The sequence below is a fragment of the Cervus canadensis genome, chromosome 18, assembly GCF_019320065.1.
Source record: "Cervus canadensis isolate Bull #8, Minnesota chromosome 18, ASM1932006v1, whole genome shotgun sequence".
NCBI lineage: Eukaryota > Metazoa > Chordata > Mammalia > Artiodactyla > Cervidae > Cervus > Cervus canadensis.
Genome location: NC_057403.1, coordinates 40,380,907 through 40,396,716, shown reverse-complemented (window position 1 = coordinate 40,396,716; position 15,810 = coordinate 40,380,907). Strand labels below are relative to the sequence as shown.

The following is a 15,810-nucleotide window of genomic DNA, read 5'->3' as shown; positions in this document are numbered from 1 at the left end:
AGGGAAGGAAATGGCAACCCAGTCCAGTATTATTGCCTGGGAAATCCCACGGACAGAGGAGCCTGGCGGACTGTGGTCCATGGGGTCGCAAAGAATTGAACCCGACTTAGTGACTAAACAACAACATGGACACCTGTGAGTCCACTGGGAGCTGGAGGGTGACTGAGCGTGTGGCAGGTGCCTGGCCTGGGATCTGGAAGCAGTGGGAGTCCAGGGGCATAGACCTCGCTTCGACCCGTCTGCCCTGTAACTGCCGAGGGTGCCCCAGGGAACCATACTCACGGAGGCTGCTGCACGCTGGTTATACGGCCTGCTGCCCTTCAGGGATGTCGGCTCAACCGAAGCAGAGCAGGTGATGAAGGCCGTGATGTAGAGAACAGTGGCACCCACGTTAAATACCATTAACTGGGGGTTGGGAGAGTGGAAAGAACAGGCTTAAGACATGAGACTCTTACAGTAACTATGGAACTTCCTGTTCCCACTTACACACCCTTCAGTAGCCCGAACAGGGACTGGGGCTTGAGGAGGAGGATGGAGACCGTGTGGGTTTTTCCTACTAAAAGGGCCTCCAGAGACAGAGGTCTACACAGGGCCAGCCCCGAGGCCCTATGAGCAGGGAACATAAACATATTGAAGGCTGAGAGATGGTGGGGGCCTAAAGTGATCTGGCCAAACATCAACAGTTCCATGTGGTAAAACTCACTTCTGATAGCAAGAGGCCAAACCGAGCCTGTCTCTGAGTGCTCCAGCTAAAGGGCCTGCTCCTCTGCAGTGGCTCCCCGCCAAGCCTGGCCCTTCCTGTGGCCCCTGAGGGCTTGGCGCTGAGGCTGACCCCGGGGGTGGGGGGGCAGTGGGGGACCCTCATGTCCCTACCTCTGCCCCCAGTGGAAGGAACCTATGTCTGCCTTCTGGCCACATCCTAGGCTCTAGGCCCCATATCAAATGCCACGGTAAAGACCCTCAGCTGGCTGGCAAGGAAGGGCCCTGGGCTTACAACCAGTTCCAGGCCCCATTTCCCCAGTGCTAGGTCCCTGGAGTCAGTTCTTAGCAGATCTCTTAGCCCAGCCAGACAGCAAACTGATGGCCCTCAGGCATGTTTGGTTCATCTCATATTTTTAAAAAAACAATTACCAACATTCTAAAATTAGATTTCATATAAAAACTAAGATTTCATATAAAACTTTCAATCTTAAAATATCAAGATTTGGCACCTGCATTCCCACTATCAACAGAGCTGAGTAGAGGCGGCTTCCTCTGCACAGGCAGGTTCTCCAGAACCCCTCCTGATTTACTTCACTCGTATGTCTCTACTTTAGGGCCTCTTGCCTGGGCCCTAAAGGGGGCTCGTGGTCCCCATCCAAGAAAAGCCCGATTTCGCAATCCTAAATCCACCTTATCTAGGAGTATGAGGAACTGCCCTGCCGTCATGGCCTGGGAAAGGAGCCTCTCCCATCAGCAGCTGTGAGTGGAGCCCCACAGCAGTGCTGAGAGACACCAAGGCCCCTCCATCTCCGGAGATGTCTTTCTTCAAGGCTCCTAGGACACAGGGCAGGGGCTGGACCCTGTCCAGGAAGTCAGGCCGCCCCCTCGTCACACCAGGATCTTCCCTCCAAGCCCAGTGCCCACTGCAAACACCACCTGGCTCCTATCAGTGATGTCAAGAGCTAACAAACCCGTTCTGTCTTGAGGATGACTCACGTTTCCTCAGCTTCAAAAGTCATTGAATTGCAAACAATGCTGCCTAGTCCCAGCCTTGCTTGTCTGACAATCATGTGCCTCTCTGCTCGCTGAAAGCCTCAGACCCCAGCTGCAGGGGTTTTCCGGGCTGGAGAAAAAAAAAGCCCCAGCAGCTTTCTCTGTGTCTGGCCAGGGTACTTCCCATGGACACTCTCAGCTCTGTGTTCTAAGGAGACTGACCTGGGCAAACCGAGGACACCACCCTCTGCCAGGCTGCGGGGGCCTCACCCTGCGCCCAGCCCATCCTGCACACACCAGGCCCGGCCTCAGTGACTCCTGCCAGCTCTCCCCAGCCTGCAGGCCCAGGGCTGCCAGTCTGGGCCCAGCCAGAGCCACAGCACCCACAGAATCAAATCCTGACTGCCCACCCCCCAAAAAGGAAAAATATTTTCAAGATCCCAAACAGCTCCTCACTTGTACTCCCTCCGTGGGATTAAGTCAAGCCTGAGTCGTCCTGGATTCAAAGCTCTGAGCACTCAGAAAAACTGGACACCAGAACCACTCATCCTCCTCCCCCCGCCCCCACTCAGTTCTATAGGCCAGCGAGGACTTCAGTCAACCCCCAGCCACCACTTCTCACTTGGGGAAGGTCACGTTGTCACAGCCGGCCCAGAGGCAGAGGGGTCAGCCCAGAGCCACCCCCAGGGCTCCTATCCAGACTCACCACCAGCGGCCAGGGCACCATGTACAGCTTCATGTGCAGCTGAAACAGGTAGAGGACGAAGAAGACGATTGTCACCAGCCAGAGGAAGACAGCGACGAACATCACCCAGCCGTAAGACGGATACAGGTGGTACGGAGTGTCAGCAATCAGGGCCCACACCAGCAGCCCCAGCACCTGGAGGGGATGGGACGGAGCCAGAGTCTCCCAGAGCCCCCAGCACTCAGGCTGGAGGCCACAGAGCGGAGGCTTCCGGGCCTTCACCATGGGGCGCCCCCTGCAGGACACATTTCTCATTGGCCCGAGAAATATTTACTTGGCTTCTACCACATGTATGTATACAAAGCCCTTGCCTGGTAACTTAACTCCTCCTTCAGACCCCAGCTGAAATGGTACGTGCTCCAGGGAACCTTCCCTACTCCTCCAGTCTGGGTTCCAGAGCCCTCTTCTGGGCTCACATGGCCCCTCAGGCACCACCCACCCAAGATGAATTCTGTTTCCTTCCCCAGATCAGAAGCCACAGCAGCACTGCCATCCACTCGGCTGCCTCCAGGGTGAGACCCCTGCAGCCCTGGAGAGGGTGGTCTCCCAGGCTTGCCCAGTTCCCCAAGACAATGACCGTCTCATTCATAAGTGCATGCTGGCACCGAGGACAGAACCCGAGTTCGGCCAGGGGCTTAGGAAAAGCTACTGAAAGAAAGATGAAGTCACCAGCACATCCCTGAGGCAGGGACACAATCACAGAGCCCCAGAGGTATGGTGACATCTGCCTGGAGCCCCACCAAGCCCCCTCCACAGACCTTCTCTGACTCTCCTAACTGCCCCTCAATACAGGTGCTATCATCCTACCTTCCAGGTGAAACTGGGCCTCGGAGAAGCGAAGGGACTAGCACACCATTTGTATGTGGCAAGGGGGGCCCCAAACCCCCTAGTGTGCAGAGTAACTAACACCACGGCCTCCAGAGCCGACTGCCTGACTTAAAACCCACTCCTCTTGCCGGCTGTGTGACACTGGGCCACCCACAGCCACTCTGTGCTGTGTTCACATCACCAGTCATGTGAGTATGAAGAGCATACTTACTCTATAACGTCAGCACCTATGGGCGTTCATGTATATAAAGGAACTATTCCCAGCTGAGGATGCCGTGCTACAGGGAATTCTACATGGGCAGGTTGGCTGACCCACCTCAAGGGCATCGTGGGGAACTTGGCAGAGTGGGACCTTACTTGCTCAGGAGCAAAACCCACCTCTGCCTGCTGGTTTAGAGGACAAAAATTTCCCCAGCTTCCCAGACAAGGGAGAGCTGTCACTCACCCCAGAGCAGCCAGAAAGGGTCCCCTAAAAAGAAAGTCATTCAGTCATGTCCGACTCTCTGAGACCCCATGGACTGTAGCCCTCCAGGCTCCTCTGTCCATGGGATTCTCCAGGCCAGAGTACTGGGTGGGCAGCCATTCGCTTCTCCAGGGGATCTTCCCAACCCAGGGATCGAACCCAGGTCTCCCACATTGCAGGTGGATTCTTTACCATCTGAGCCACCAGGAAAGCCCCCAGAGAGGGTCCCCTGCCAAGGACCAAAAGGGAAGTTTCTGTATCAGTCCCCCTCCACGTGTGGGGCAGGGCAGGGGTGACCCTAGCTGAAGCCCGGAGTCCAGGAGCCCCTTTGACAGCTTTCCTTTCCCCCCACCACCGGAAGTGAGAGGTAGAGCCCTGGGCGTGGCAGTCAGCCGCTGGGTTTTCACCCTGCCTGTGTGGTGGGACGCCAGGCAAGTGCCCCCACCTCTGTGTAGCTCCCCAGGGCACCTCTAGTCCACCCGCTAGAACCCAGGCCCCTGGGTTTTGGGCATCGCTGCGTCTCCAGTGCCCTGCAGTGCCGAGCACATAGTACCTGCTCAGTAAACACATGCTCAGGCGCTAACCGGCCTCAGCTTCCTTATCCAGGAAATAGGGGCAGACACCCTCCCAGCACTGGTGCTGTGTGTTATAGGACGCAGGTCTGAGTCGATAAATGTGCTCCCAGCCTTGCCTCCCTCTACCCAGGGGTGGGAGTGGGAGACTCAGGAAGGCATCCTCTCCCCCTTCTCTCCAGGTTTTTTGCACCCGCCCCTCTTCCTCTCTTGGGGGGGAGGGGTGGGTTCCCAGGGGTGCCCGCCTGGCACTGCACCCCGCCAGCCTTGCTGCCTCACCTCCAGCCTCTACTGCTCTCCTTCAGCCACCACCAGTAGACCAGGTGGTCCATGGGGCCCAGTGTGCGGTGAGGAAGGTGGGACAGGGAGCAGGGCCTTGTGGGCAATCACACCACTGGTGGGGAGTCCTTATCCGTGAGGACCCGGAGTCAGGGTGTCTCAGCCCAGTCCCCTGAGCTTTTACCACTCATCCTTCAGAGAGACACTGTGCCTGAAACAGACACATCAGTGAGGCCAAGAGCCCCCAGACCCGAGGGAGTCACTGCTCGAAAGGAGGACACCCCCAAAGCAGCAAGGCACAGGACCCTTCCAGGGGCAGACAATTATCTCCTTGTCTTTTTTTTTGGCCATGCCACTGGGCATGCAGGATCAAACCCATGCCCCCACAGTGGGAGCATGGAACCCTAACCACTGGACTTCCAGGCGAAGTCCCTAATTATCTCCTTGCTTTAAAGCAGGGTCCTTATGGGCCTCCATGCCATCGTGTTGCCTGGTTCCAACTATCTGAAAGGAAGTTAGAAAATGCAGTGAATTAAAAATCATGAAGGGAATGATTTGGGTTAATGTACACTTATCAAATGGTGGCATTATCACTCATGGGCTTGGTCACAAATAACCCCGTAATGCCCTCCGGCTCATAATGTGCCAAGCCTCAGGTGAGCACCTTCCCTTTTATTTCACTGATTTTCCCATAACCCTCTCATTAGTCAGTCTTATTTATTAGCCCCATTTTTCGAACAGGAGCTCAGAGGAAAATGTGCCCATGGTGATCTGTGGTCACCCATGAGTCAAGGACAGGGCAGGGCAGGACTTGAACCCAGATCGACCCTTCGCTGAAACCTGGTCTACTAAGAGTTACTTAGTGATGTACAAAAAAAGAGGACACTTGGGCTGGCTCCGCAGGGCGAGGCCCAGCTGGCATCCTGGCTCCCTGGTCTCTGCCTCTCCCTCTTGCTCAGCCCTGATTTCCAAATCAGCAAGTGCAGCCTCTGGGAGACGAAGCTGTTGGAATAAGCAGTGAGAGTTTCTGGCATCCCTCTGGCCTTGCCGCCCTGGCCCTGTGCCCAGGGAGCTGCCTCGGTTTCTGCTCTCCGACAAGGAAAGTCCGTCTGAACCTGACAGACTGGTTTTTCCCGTCCCCTCACCCCCAGCCCCAAGAATCTGCAGGAGCACCCCAGTCTAGGATAGGGCACCCCCGCACGTGCTGACCCTCTGCTGGGCATGGGAAGCTGGGCCCAGGCCTCATCTCTAGAATGTGCAGGAGCTGCTGGACCCTCCCTCCTGCTGCGGACCCACAGTCCGGCTGGAAGAAGCCAGAAGACTTGTCTTACAGGCCAGTCCAGAACAGTAAACCCCACCGTGCAGGGGAAGCGGTAGGCAGAGAGCAAGGCAGACAGCACTGACTCTGCCACCTGGCACTGGGCTTCGTCCAGGTCCTCCTGCGATTCTAACACCCCCTCTCTGAGCACAGGCCCCACCGTGTGCCTCCCTCTGGGTTCACTCATTCAACAAGTATCTGTTGTGGGACTTCCCAGGTGGTCCAGTGGCTAAGACTGTATGCTGCCAATGCAGCAGGGAGCCCAGGTTTGATCCCGGGTTGGGGAACCAGATCCCACAAGGCACAACCAAGAGGTCCCATGTCACAACTGAAGATCCTGCATGCTGTGACTAAGACCTGGTGCAGCCAAATAAATAAGTAAAACTTTTTTAAAAATTGTAAAAGCCAAACATCTGTTGAGCACTTAGCACTGTGTGAGGGGTAAACACGGGAAGCCCTGCTCTCCTGGAGCTCTCACTCTACAGCTGGGTTGGGGGTAGGGGAGTCAGATAAAACCCTAGTACAGGAGGGAAGCACAGGAAATGTGTTATGGGGAAAAATTCAGCTGAGAAGGGATAAGAAGGTCAAGAAAGATCTCACTAGGACATGGGGTGGGGGGCGGGCAGTTGGCAAAGGGAGTGAGCCGGGTGAGGAAGAGCAGAACTCTGTGCTTTAACAAACTCTCAAGGTCCCTGTCTCTTGCCCCCATGTTCCTCTGTCCCCATGCTTCTCTACACATACATCTGTGTATCTTACTCTTCAAAGACTGACACAGACAAACATGCACAGGATGAAACCTCACCCCTTGGCCCTTCCAAACTCTGAGGCCCCTGCCATGCCTCCTCAGGCACCTCCTGCAGATGAACCAAGAGAACTGTATGGAAATCCTGAAGGGAAAAAAAAAATGCCCTTTTCTTCCTGAAAACCTAAAGATTTCAGATGAGGGATTTTGTCTTTAAACAATAGCTCCCCTGGTGGCTCAGATGGTAAAGAATCTGCAGGAGATGGAAGTTCAATCCCTGGGTTGGGAAGATCCCCTGGAGAAGGGAATGTCAACCCATTCCAGTATTCTTGCCTGGAGAATTCCATGGACAGAAGAGCCTGGTGGGCTACAGTCCATGGGGTTGCAGAGTCGGACACGACTGAGCGACTGACACTGACAAAGAGGTCACGTTCACACATGCTCCAGGACGTTTGCGCTTCCAAAAAATTTTTTCTCAACTGGATAACAGAGATTTCTGTTCAAAGCACCTGCTGAGTCAGAGAGGAAAGGGATTAGTCACAAATGCCTGACCATGAGGCATTTCTCAGTTGAGGGGTGACAATCCAGGGGCTGAGGTTCTTATAAGAGGGAAACTGGACATAGAGACACACACAGAAAGAACACCATGTGAAGACAGAGGCAGAGATCGGAGTGATATGTCTCCAAGCCAAGGAAAACAAAGGATTCCTGGCAGGAAGCATGGGACAGACTCTCCTTCAGGGCCTCCCGAAGGAACCAACCTTGCCAGCACCTTGACTTTGAATTTCTAATACTGTGAGACAATAAATTTCTGTTGTTTTTTAAGTGACCTAGTTCGTGGCAATTTGTTATGGCAGCCCTAGGAAATGAGTACCTTTCTTTGCTACTCTTTGAGGCTGTGAATGGCTGTTATGATTTGCTTTACCTGGGAGATGTTGGCATTAACTGATGAAAAGCTGGTCTGTTGACTCCCTGGGTTCAAGCTCTGGCCCTGCCAACTTACGAGCTGTGTGACCTCCAGCAAGTTGCTGAACCTCTCTGTACCTCCATGTGCTCATCTTCAAAATATGCCGACCTTACAAGGGTAGATGTAAATGAAGTAATGCACTCAGACCAACACCCAACAGTCTTGACACTCAGTACATGCCCTAATGTCATCACTTGGAGAGGTTAGAACCTGGGTTTTCCAGTCCGTTCTCTGTGCCTGGTTTCCTGCAGTAGATAGGGTAGGAATAGCATGTGCAGTTCCTAGGAGTGTGAGGTTTGATGAGATGAATGTATTTAACCTTAAGCACCAAGCATAGTTCCTGGCAGATAAGGGTCACCTCCCCACCCCACCCCACCCCCACCCATCAGTGCGGCCCCGCCCACCTTTCAGATAAGGCAGCTGGGCTTATCCAAAGGTGGTGGAGGTGCGGAGGTGAAGGGGAGCAGAATGCAACCCAGCCCCACCCTAGGACTCCTCCTGCAGCTACACTCCCTCCACTCCTCACAGGCTAAGGGCCCCAGGGCAGAACCTTCACCTGTTTAGACCTCAGTCTTCCCCTCTGTACAGCAGAAGCAGGGAGGTCTGCTCAGCATTCTCCAAGGCTGCTCTCAGTCTGAGGCCTGACACTCCTCAACTCAGGCCTCCTCCAGGGCTACCCACAGCCTCTCCTCCCTCATACTGATGGGAGGGACTCTACCAACCCCAGGAGCACTCACTAACTCCTCTCCTGCCCCCAAGACAGTCACTCAACTCTCCTTTTAATACTCTCCATTCCCTGGGCCGAGTAGCCCTTGAGATTTGTTGGGTGACCTTATTGCTGTTGTTCAGTCGCCAAGTCATGTCCGACTATGCGACCCCATGGACTGCAGCGTGCCAGGCTTCCGTGTTCTTCACTATCTCCCAGAGTTTGCTCAAACTTATGTACATTGAGTCGGTGATACCATTCAACTATCTCATCCTCTGTCGCCTCCTGCCCTCAATCTTTCCCAGCATCAGGATCTTTTCCAATGAGTTGGCTCTTCACCTCAGGTGGCCACAGTATTGGAGCTTCCAATGAATATTCAGGGTTAATTTCCTTTAGGATTGATTGGTTTTGTTAGGTAGTTAGAATAGGGAAAACGAGTCCAGAATGGCGGTGGCTAAAAGACCTGGAAGGGAAAAGCCGGCGAAAATAGAACAAAGGAAGGTCCGAGGACCGGAGTGAGAACCTCAGGTAAAACAAACAACACTCCTGCCTGGCCCAATTTCCATAAGACAGGCCCAGGGACAGAGAAATATATAAAAAGAGGAGCCAAAGCCCTCTTCTCTTTCTCTCTCCCGCGCGACGGGGCGCTCTTCTATTCGAGTCTTTGGATTGACGTGCCCTCACGCCTCGAAGATGGATTTTCCTGCTATTATCTAAATAAATTGAGCTGTAACACTGATTTATTTAAGAGCTATAAAACGGTCTGTCCTCCGAGAGCTGTGACCCGCCAAGGGGCTTTAATGTCCGTCACTCCAAATTTTTGTTGTGACGAGACAAAGAACCGAGGAGCATACACTCGCCTGACAGTTGGATCTCCTTGCAGTCCAAGGGACTCTCAAGAGTCTTCTCCAACACCCCAGTTCGAAAGCATCAATTCTTTGGCGCTCGGCCTTCTTTATGGTCCATCTCTCATGCCCGTACATGACTACTGAAAAAACCATAGCTTTGACTTTGACTATACAGACCTTTGTCGGCAAAGTGAAAGCTCTGCCTTTTGATACACTGTCTAGGTTCATCATAGAGTCACCTAACCTTTTTGGCTTGTTTTTTCATCTGACACATAAGAAGGTTGGGAACATACCCCTATGCTGGTCACCTTGTTAGGGGAAACACACCGACTAAAACCAGCCACCCTGGTCAGGCACCGCAGTGTCCGTGTGTGTGTGTGTTATTTTACAACAGGAGGTCCTGGTAAGGAACACAGGACTAACAAGCCACCACTAACCAGAATTTGGGAAGGGTCAAAAGCAGATGTCACCTCTCAGTGTCCTACCACCTCCCAGAATCCTTCTCGCTGGCACCCATCCTGGCTGAGCAGTGCATGCACCACCAGAAAGGACCCTGAATCAAGAGTGATTGGCCAGAGACAACGAATTGGCCTAGAAACGAAACCCGTCACCATCAAACCCAAGACTGCAAGCCACGTGGCAGAGCAGTTCTGGGTCCCCTTACCCTCCTGCTCTCCTCTTGGGCACCCCTTCGCAATAAAGTCTCTTGCTTTGTCCACACGTGTGTCTCTTCGGACAATTAATATCCGAGTGTTAGACAGGAGCCCACTCTTGGGCCCTGGAAGGGATCCCCCTTCCTGCAACCACCTCATAGGTATGTCATGCAGGAAAAATAAAGCAAAGGAAAAAGTGAACAGTTGTAGAGGTTGTGAGTAGCTAGGAAGGCTGTTAGACAGCCTGGGGCTTAGAGGGAGTAAACCCTAGAGTTGGGGGGTGGGTGGAATGAGGGGGGACATTGTGCCCCAGAGCTAACATTGTGCTTTCAAACTCAGCAGCCACCAAGACAGGCAGGTCACAGAAATGACTAAGGTGGGCCAGGGGAGGTCTATGGAGCTGAGAGCAACCAGCTGATGTCTGGGGGAACGCAGGCCTGGGATAGCCAGAACTTACTTTTTTTTTTGGATTGCACCCACCACACAATATGCAGGATCTTAGTTCCCCAAACAGGGATCAAACCCATGCCCCCTACAGTGGAAGCACAGATCCTTAACCGCTGGACCACCAGGGAAGTCCTGAGAACTTCTAATTTTTAAAGAGACATTAGAAATCCAAACTTCTACATGAAATCTTCAGTTTTTAAACATTAGTAATAAACCAAATGCTTTGGGAACAATTTGAGGGCAGGGCCCATCCAACAGCCCCCAGGACTCCCTTCTCCCCATTGCACCTTCCAGAAAACTGAGGTCCGGGGGACCACGTGAACCCTTCCCGGGGTTCCCCCACACAGGGACACATCTGGGCAGCTCAGGACACTCAGAACTTGGCCTGGCCCTGCCCGGCCTCCACCCCCGCTCTGGCCCTTCTCCCTGTGGTGAAAGGGACTTTATGGGGACAAAAAGCCACCCATTGTGTCACAGGAGACAAAGGCGCAGGGGACAGAGGCGCCGGGCGGCGGGGTGCCACAACTCCACACCCCACCTCCTCCCCGTGCAGAGGGTAAGGCTCCTTGGAATTCCCACTGTGTATCTGCAGGCCACGCCAGGGCAGGTTCATAACCCAGCCTGGAGCCAACTGACCGGGTCTGGGCTGGAATCTTAACTCCGCCAAACCTCCCTTTTGTCACCTGAAAAGCAGGCATGTGAGTTACCACATCGAGTCACTGAACAAACTCTCCCCCAAGGGCCTGCTCTGTGCCAGGCGCTGTTACAGGCTTCAGGGAGTGCGGGGTGGGGGGAGCCAGGCAGCCGGGGTCCCCACCCACAAGCATGCAGCTCCCAGCCTGGGTTGCCAAGGAGGAGGGGGAGGAGGGGAACACTGGGTCACCTCCAGGGCTTTCCAAACAGAGCCTTTATCACATTGCTTCTTATTCCTGAGTCCTGAGTTACAGAATTAAAGAAGAAAGAGACTTCTACACCCCTACCCTCACGGCCCTGCCACCCCTAGAGTCCCCTAACGGGGACCTCCAGCCCCTGTGTGCAGACAATGTCAAGGAGCCCACTGCCACCATCTTCCTCTGGGGTCTCTCTCAGGGTTCTAGAAAAACCTCCCCAACCTGAAGCTCAAGCAGCACTCTGGGGCCAGAGACTAAGCAGGTCCCCTCCACAGACAGCCCCGTGTGTGGAGGCAGGTGGGGGGTCCCCTGAGGCATCCTCAAGGCCTTCCCTGGCTCCCAGAGGCAGCAGCAACACAGCCCCTCAGTTAGGTTCCAGAAATTTAGACCCTACCTGCCTGCCTTCCCACCCTCCTCCCCTCCCTCCATTGGGGTCTCCTGGTCTCCCCAGAAGGCCAATCTGTGCCTTCTCCCCAGCACAAAGACCCTAACAGCCATACAGAGCTATCCCAGGAAGGCCTTAGGCCCCTTGAAAGCCCAGGTCAAGTGCAACTCATCTCCAACCCCTCCCCCCACCCTGCCCCAGTGCTTCACTCCCAAGAAGCCCAACTCTTTACATAAAGCATGTGGCCCATTTCACAGAGGAGGAAACCAAGTCACTTGGAAAAGATGAACCTCGCCCAAGGTTATGTACAGTTAATGGTGGGGCCAGTTCTGTGACTCAGCAGATAGAACAGGGGGAACAGAATTCCAAATCCCAGAAGGTAGAGACACTCCCTGGAGACTAATTGGGAGAGAAAATCAGTGCCCTGGAGGTAGAAGCAGAGAAGGGGCAGGGGCGGTCCTTGAACCCTGAGGGGATGACAGAAGCAATGTTTTAAACACCCTAGGCTGGTCCCTGCCATTGGCCCTCCAGAGACAGCTGGCTGCGGGGGTCACATGCACTTCATTAGCCCCACGAGACCTGGCCTCTCTGCCTGCTGGGAATAGGGTTGGGGTGAAACCATTTACCAGACTGGGACTTGAACCCCTGTGCTGGAACTCAAACCCAGCCAAAACCCACCTTGGGACTTGAACCCACATGGCTGGGACAAGGGACAAGGGAGGCTCCTTGTTTTAGTCTACAAGGGCTGAACTCCCCACAGAGCCGTCTTGATGTAGAACTGCTGGAACTGGTTCCTTAGCCTTCCTATGTATCTTCTGGATGATGAAGCATTTTTTGAACCAGCACCAGTGTACATAAATATGTATAAATGACAAAAGACTCAAAAGGCAGGGACAAACATCTGTTTACAGTGTACGATAAAGTTGGTTATGATAACCAGAATTACAAATGATCACATTTAACATAACATATCAAATAACCCTAGTTAAATATTTCTCTTTGAGATAACAAAGGAGCCCTCTAAAACATCCCAAAGTTAGTTTTTAGTTAGATAAGATCATAAGTCACAGGGAGACAATACTTTTTCCCTAACCTAAAGGTTTTTTTCCCTAAAGATCTCAAAAGCGAATACAAATCACTTATAGGCAAAGAAACTCATTTCAAGCTGTTTGTCAAAAGAAGCATTTCAAGAATACTTTGGAGGGAGAAATCAAATCCAGTCTTATTTTATTTTAGCCCATTCCTAACAAAATTCATTTACCCAACTAAATGTAATTCAGTCTTAGAAAATCCTGATCATGTGTAACTCTTTGCCTATATTAGTCAAACCAAAAAAGCTTAAACCACTTCCAATAACAGATATCAGTTTTGTCCCGAATATTTTTCAGATAACATGAGACTGAAATTAATTCTAGCCGGATTATTTTGTATTTTTGAGTATTTATGTGAGTATTTAATTTTTCAATTAAATAGAGTTCTTTTGTGAGTTAACTTTTGGCAATATTATACATCTAGAACACACATATAGATGCATGTGAACACATACACACAGAGACCTCATAGTTTCTGTTTCAGAATTTTAGTCATGATCTTGAGAACCCAAACCATTTTCCCAAAATAATTCCTAAATCTGGGAGAGGTTCCTTATCATTTTGTATATACTGAGGTAATCTGAGGTGGGATTATCTTTTTAATCAAATTCTTTGTGGCTCTTTCAGTCCATGTGGGAAAATTCTCTAGCCATTCAGTGAAAGTGTCTACCAAATACTTGTTTCCTCTGGACTTGGGCATCTGAGTAAAATCAATTTACCAGTTCTCCTTGGTGTTGAATGGGTCTAAATAATGGAGGCTGCTGCTGCTGCTGCTAAGTCACTTCAGTTGTGTCTGACTCTGGGCGACCCCATAGACGGCAGCCCACCAGGCTCCCCCATCCCTGGGATTCTCCAGGCAAGAACACTGGAGTGGGTTGCCACTTCCTTCTCCAATGCAGGAAAGTGAAAAGTGAAAGTGAAGTCGTTCAGTCGTCCCACTCTTCACGACCCCATAGACTGCAGCCTATCAGGCTCCTCCACCCATGGGATTTTCCAGGCAAGAGTACTGGAGTGGGTCGCCATTGCCTTCTCCAATAATAGAGGAGGGGGTGGCATTTTTCTAGGATTATTTTGTAAACATGTGTCACATGATTTGGTAATCTTGGGCCACCACCATTTTCAATTATTTACCCACAAGCAATCTTTGTAGTAAATTCCAAAGAGCTTCACATCCATAGTGGGTAGTTTCATATAAAACCTTGATTACCTTCCATTGCTGAGCTTGTGGAATCACAGTATTTTCATCTAACATATACCATCCCCTTTGACGACTTAACCCCCTATTTTTAGCCCAATTTTTCCCCTTGGTATAGCAAGGTTGTGGCAGTTCCTCTATCAAGCCTAGGACTTTCAAAATTGCCTGTGTATTATCTGTTGGTGTGTAAGCTAAGGTTTCCAATCCTTTGGGTTAAGCCTGAGAAGGTTGCACCAGTGTCTATAAGAAATTCTACCAAGCCACATCAATGATCACCTGAGGCTTGACATTAGTTATATAGATGGTATCTCTAGGCAGAGCCTTGGGTCCCATCAGTTTTCTGATTGCAAAACCATCAATGGTTGTGGGGCCTCTGCTCTCTGGTGTCTGGGGCATTCCCTCTGCCAATGCCTGGCTACTTGCAAAGGACACATCGACCGCAGTGCTTCCTCTAGTGTCCCTTTTGTCCACACGGGCTACACTGGCCTTGTATGGATACCCATGGGTCTTGTGGTCCACCAGGACCAGATTGGCCAAGAAAGCGCAGCCTCCTAGTTGGTGGTCTTTGAGCAGACAAAGCCACTGCAATCATATGGGTCTCTTGCATATTTCTCTGGGTGCATTCAGTCTTTTCAACCATATCCCCACTATTGAAATCCAAATAAGCCAATTGGAACAAATCATTCACTGGAGTCTGAGGACCAGCGGTTGCTTTCTAAATTTTGTGCCTGATGTCTGGGGCAGACTGGGCTATGAAATGCATGGCCAAAAGGGACCGTCCCTCAGAGGAGGAGGGATATACTCCTAAAAGCTTAGGTATCCTTCCTAAAATCTTCCACTAATCTCCTTTGGAAGACTGCAGGTTTTTCATCCTATCCCTGTTGGACCTCTTTTACCTTTTCATATTTAACAGGTTTTACTGTACTCCTCATACCCTCTATTAAACAGTTAATCATATGGTCTCATCTATCTATTATCAATAGAATTCAGCTGGTAATTCCATTGCAGATTTGCCTCAGGGACAGCATCATTCCCCACCCAGTGCACGGCATGGCCCTGTCGGCTTGGGCTGCCAGTCAGCCTGCATGGGCTCTGGCTGCCAGTATTTTTTTTTTTTTTTAATTTTTTTATTAGTTGGAGGCTAATCACTTCACAACATTTCAGTGGGTTTTGTCATACATTGATATGAATCAGCCATAGATTTACACTTATTCCCCATCCCGATCCCCCCTCCCACCTCCCTCTCCACCCGATTCCTCTGGGTCTTCCCAGTGTACCAGGCCCGAGCACTTGTCTCATGCATCCCACCTGGGCTGGTGATCTGTTTCACCATAGATAATATACATGCTGTTCTTTTTGAAAACATCCCACCCCACCTTCTCCCACAGAGTTCAAAAGTCTGTTCTGTATTTCTGTGTCTCTTTTTGTTTGCATAGGGTTATCATTACCATCTTTCTAAATTCCATATATATGTGTTAGTATGCTGTAATGTTCTTTATCTTTCTGGCTTACTTCACTCTGTATAATGGGCTCCAGTTTCATCATCTCATTAGAACTGATTCAAATGAATTCTTTTTAATGGCTGAGTAATATTCCATGGTGTATATGTACCACAGCTTCCTTATCCATTCGTCTGCTGATGGGCATCTAGGTTGCTTCCATGTCCTGGCTATTATAAACAGTGCTGCGATGAACATTGGGGTGCACGTGTCTCTTTCAGATCTGGTTTCCTCAGTGTGTATGCCCAGAAGTGGGATTGCTGGGTCATATGGCAGTTCTATTTCCAGTTTTTTAAGAAATCTCCACACTGTTCTCCATAGTGGCTGTACTAGTTTGCATTCCCACCAACAGTGTAAGAGGGTTCCCTTTTCTCCACACCCTCTCCAGCATTTATTGCTTGTAGACTTTTGGATAGCAGCCATCCTGACTGGCGTGTAATGGTACCTCATTGTGGTTTTGATTTGCATTTCTCTAATAATGAGTGAT

General features: G+C 51.3%; 1 protein-coding gene across 1 annotated transcript in view; it reads right to left on the bottom strand.

Moving 5' to 3' along the window:
- The window catches only part of LOC122421598 (plasmolipin), a 32,006-nt gene that overhangs the window by 1,976 nt on the left and 14,220 nt on the right, over positions 1-15,810 (bottom strand). The window contains exons 2-3 of the mRNA XM_043437751.1: positions 2,402-2,575; positions 283-405 (exon numbers count right to left, since the gene is read on the bottom strand). Coding sequence (XP_043293686.1) covers positions 283-405; positions 2,402-2,575 — 297 coding nt within the window. The remainder of the gene's footprint in view (positions 1-282; positions 406-2,401; positions 2,576-15,810) is intronic.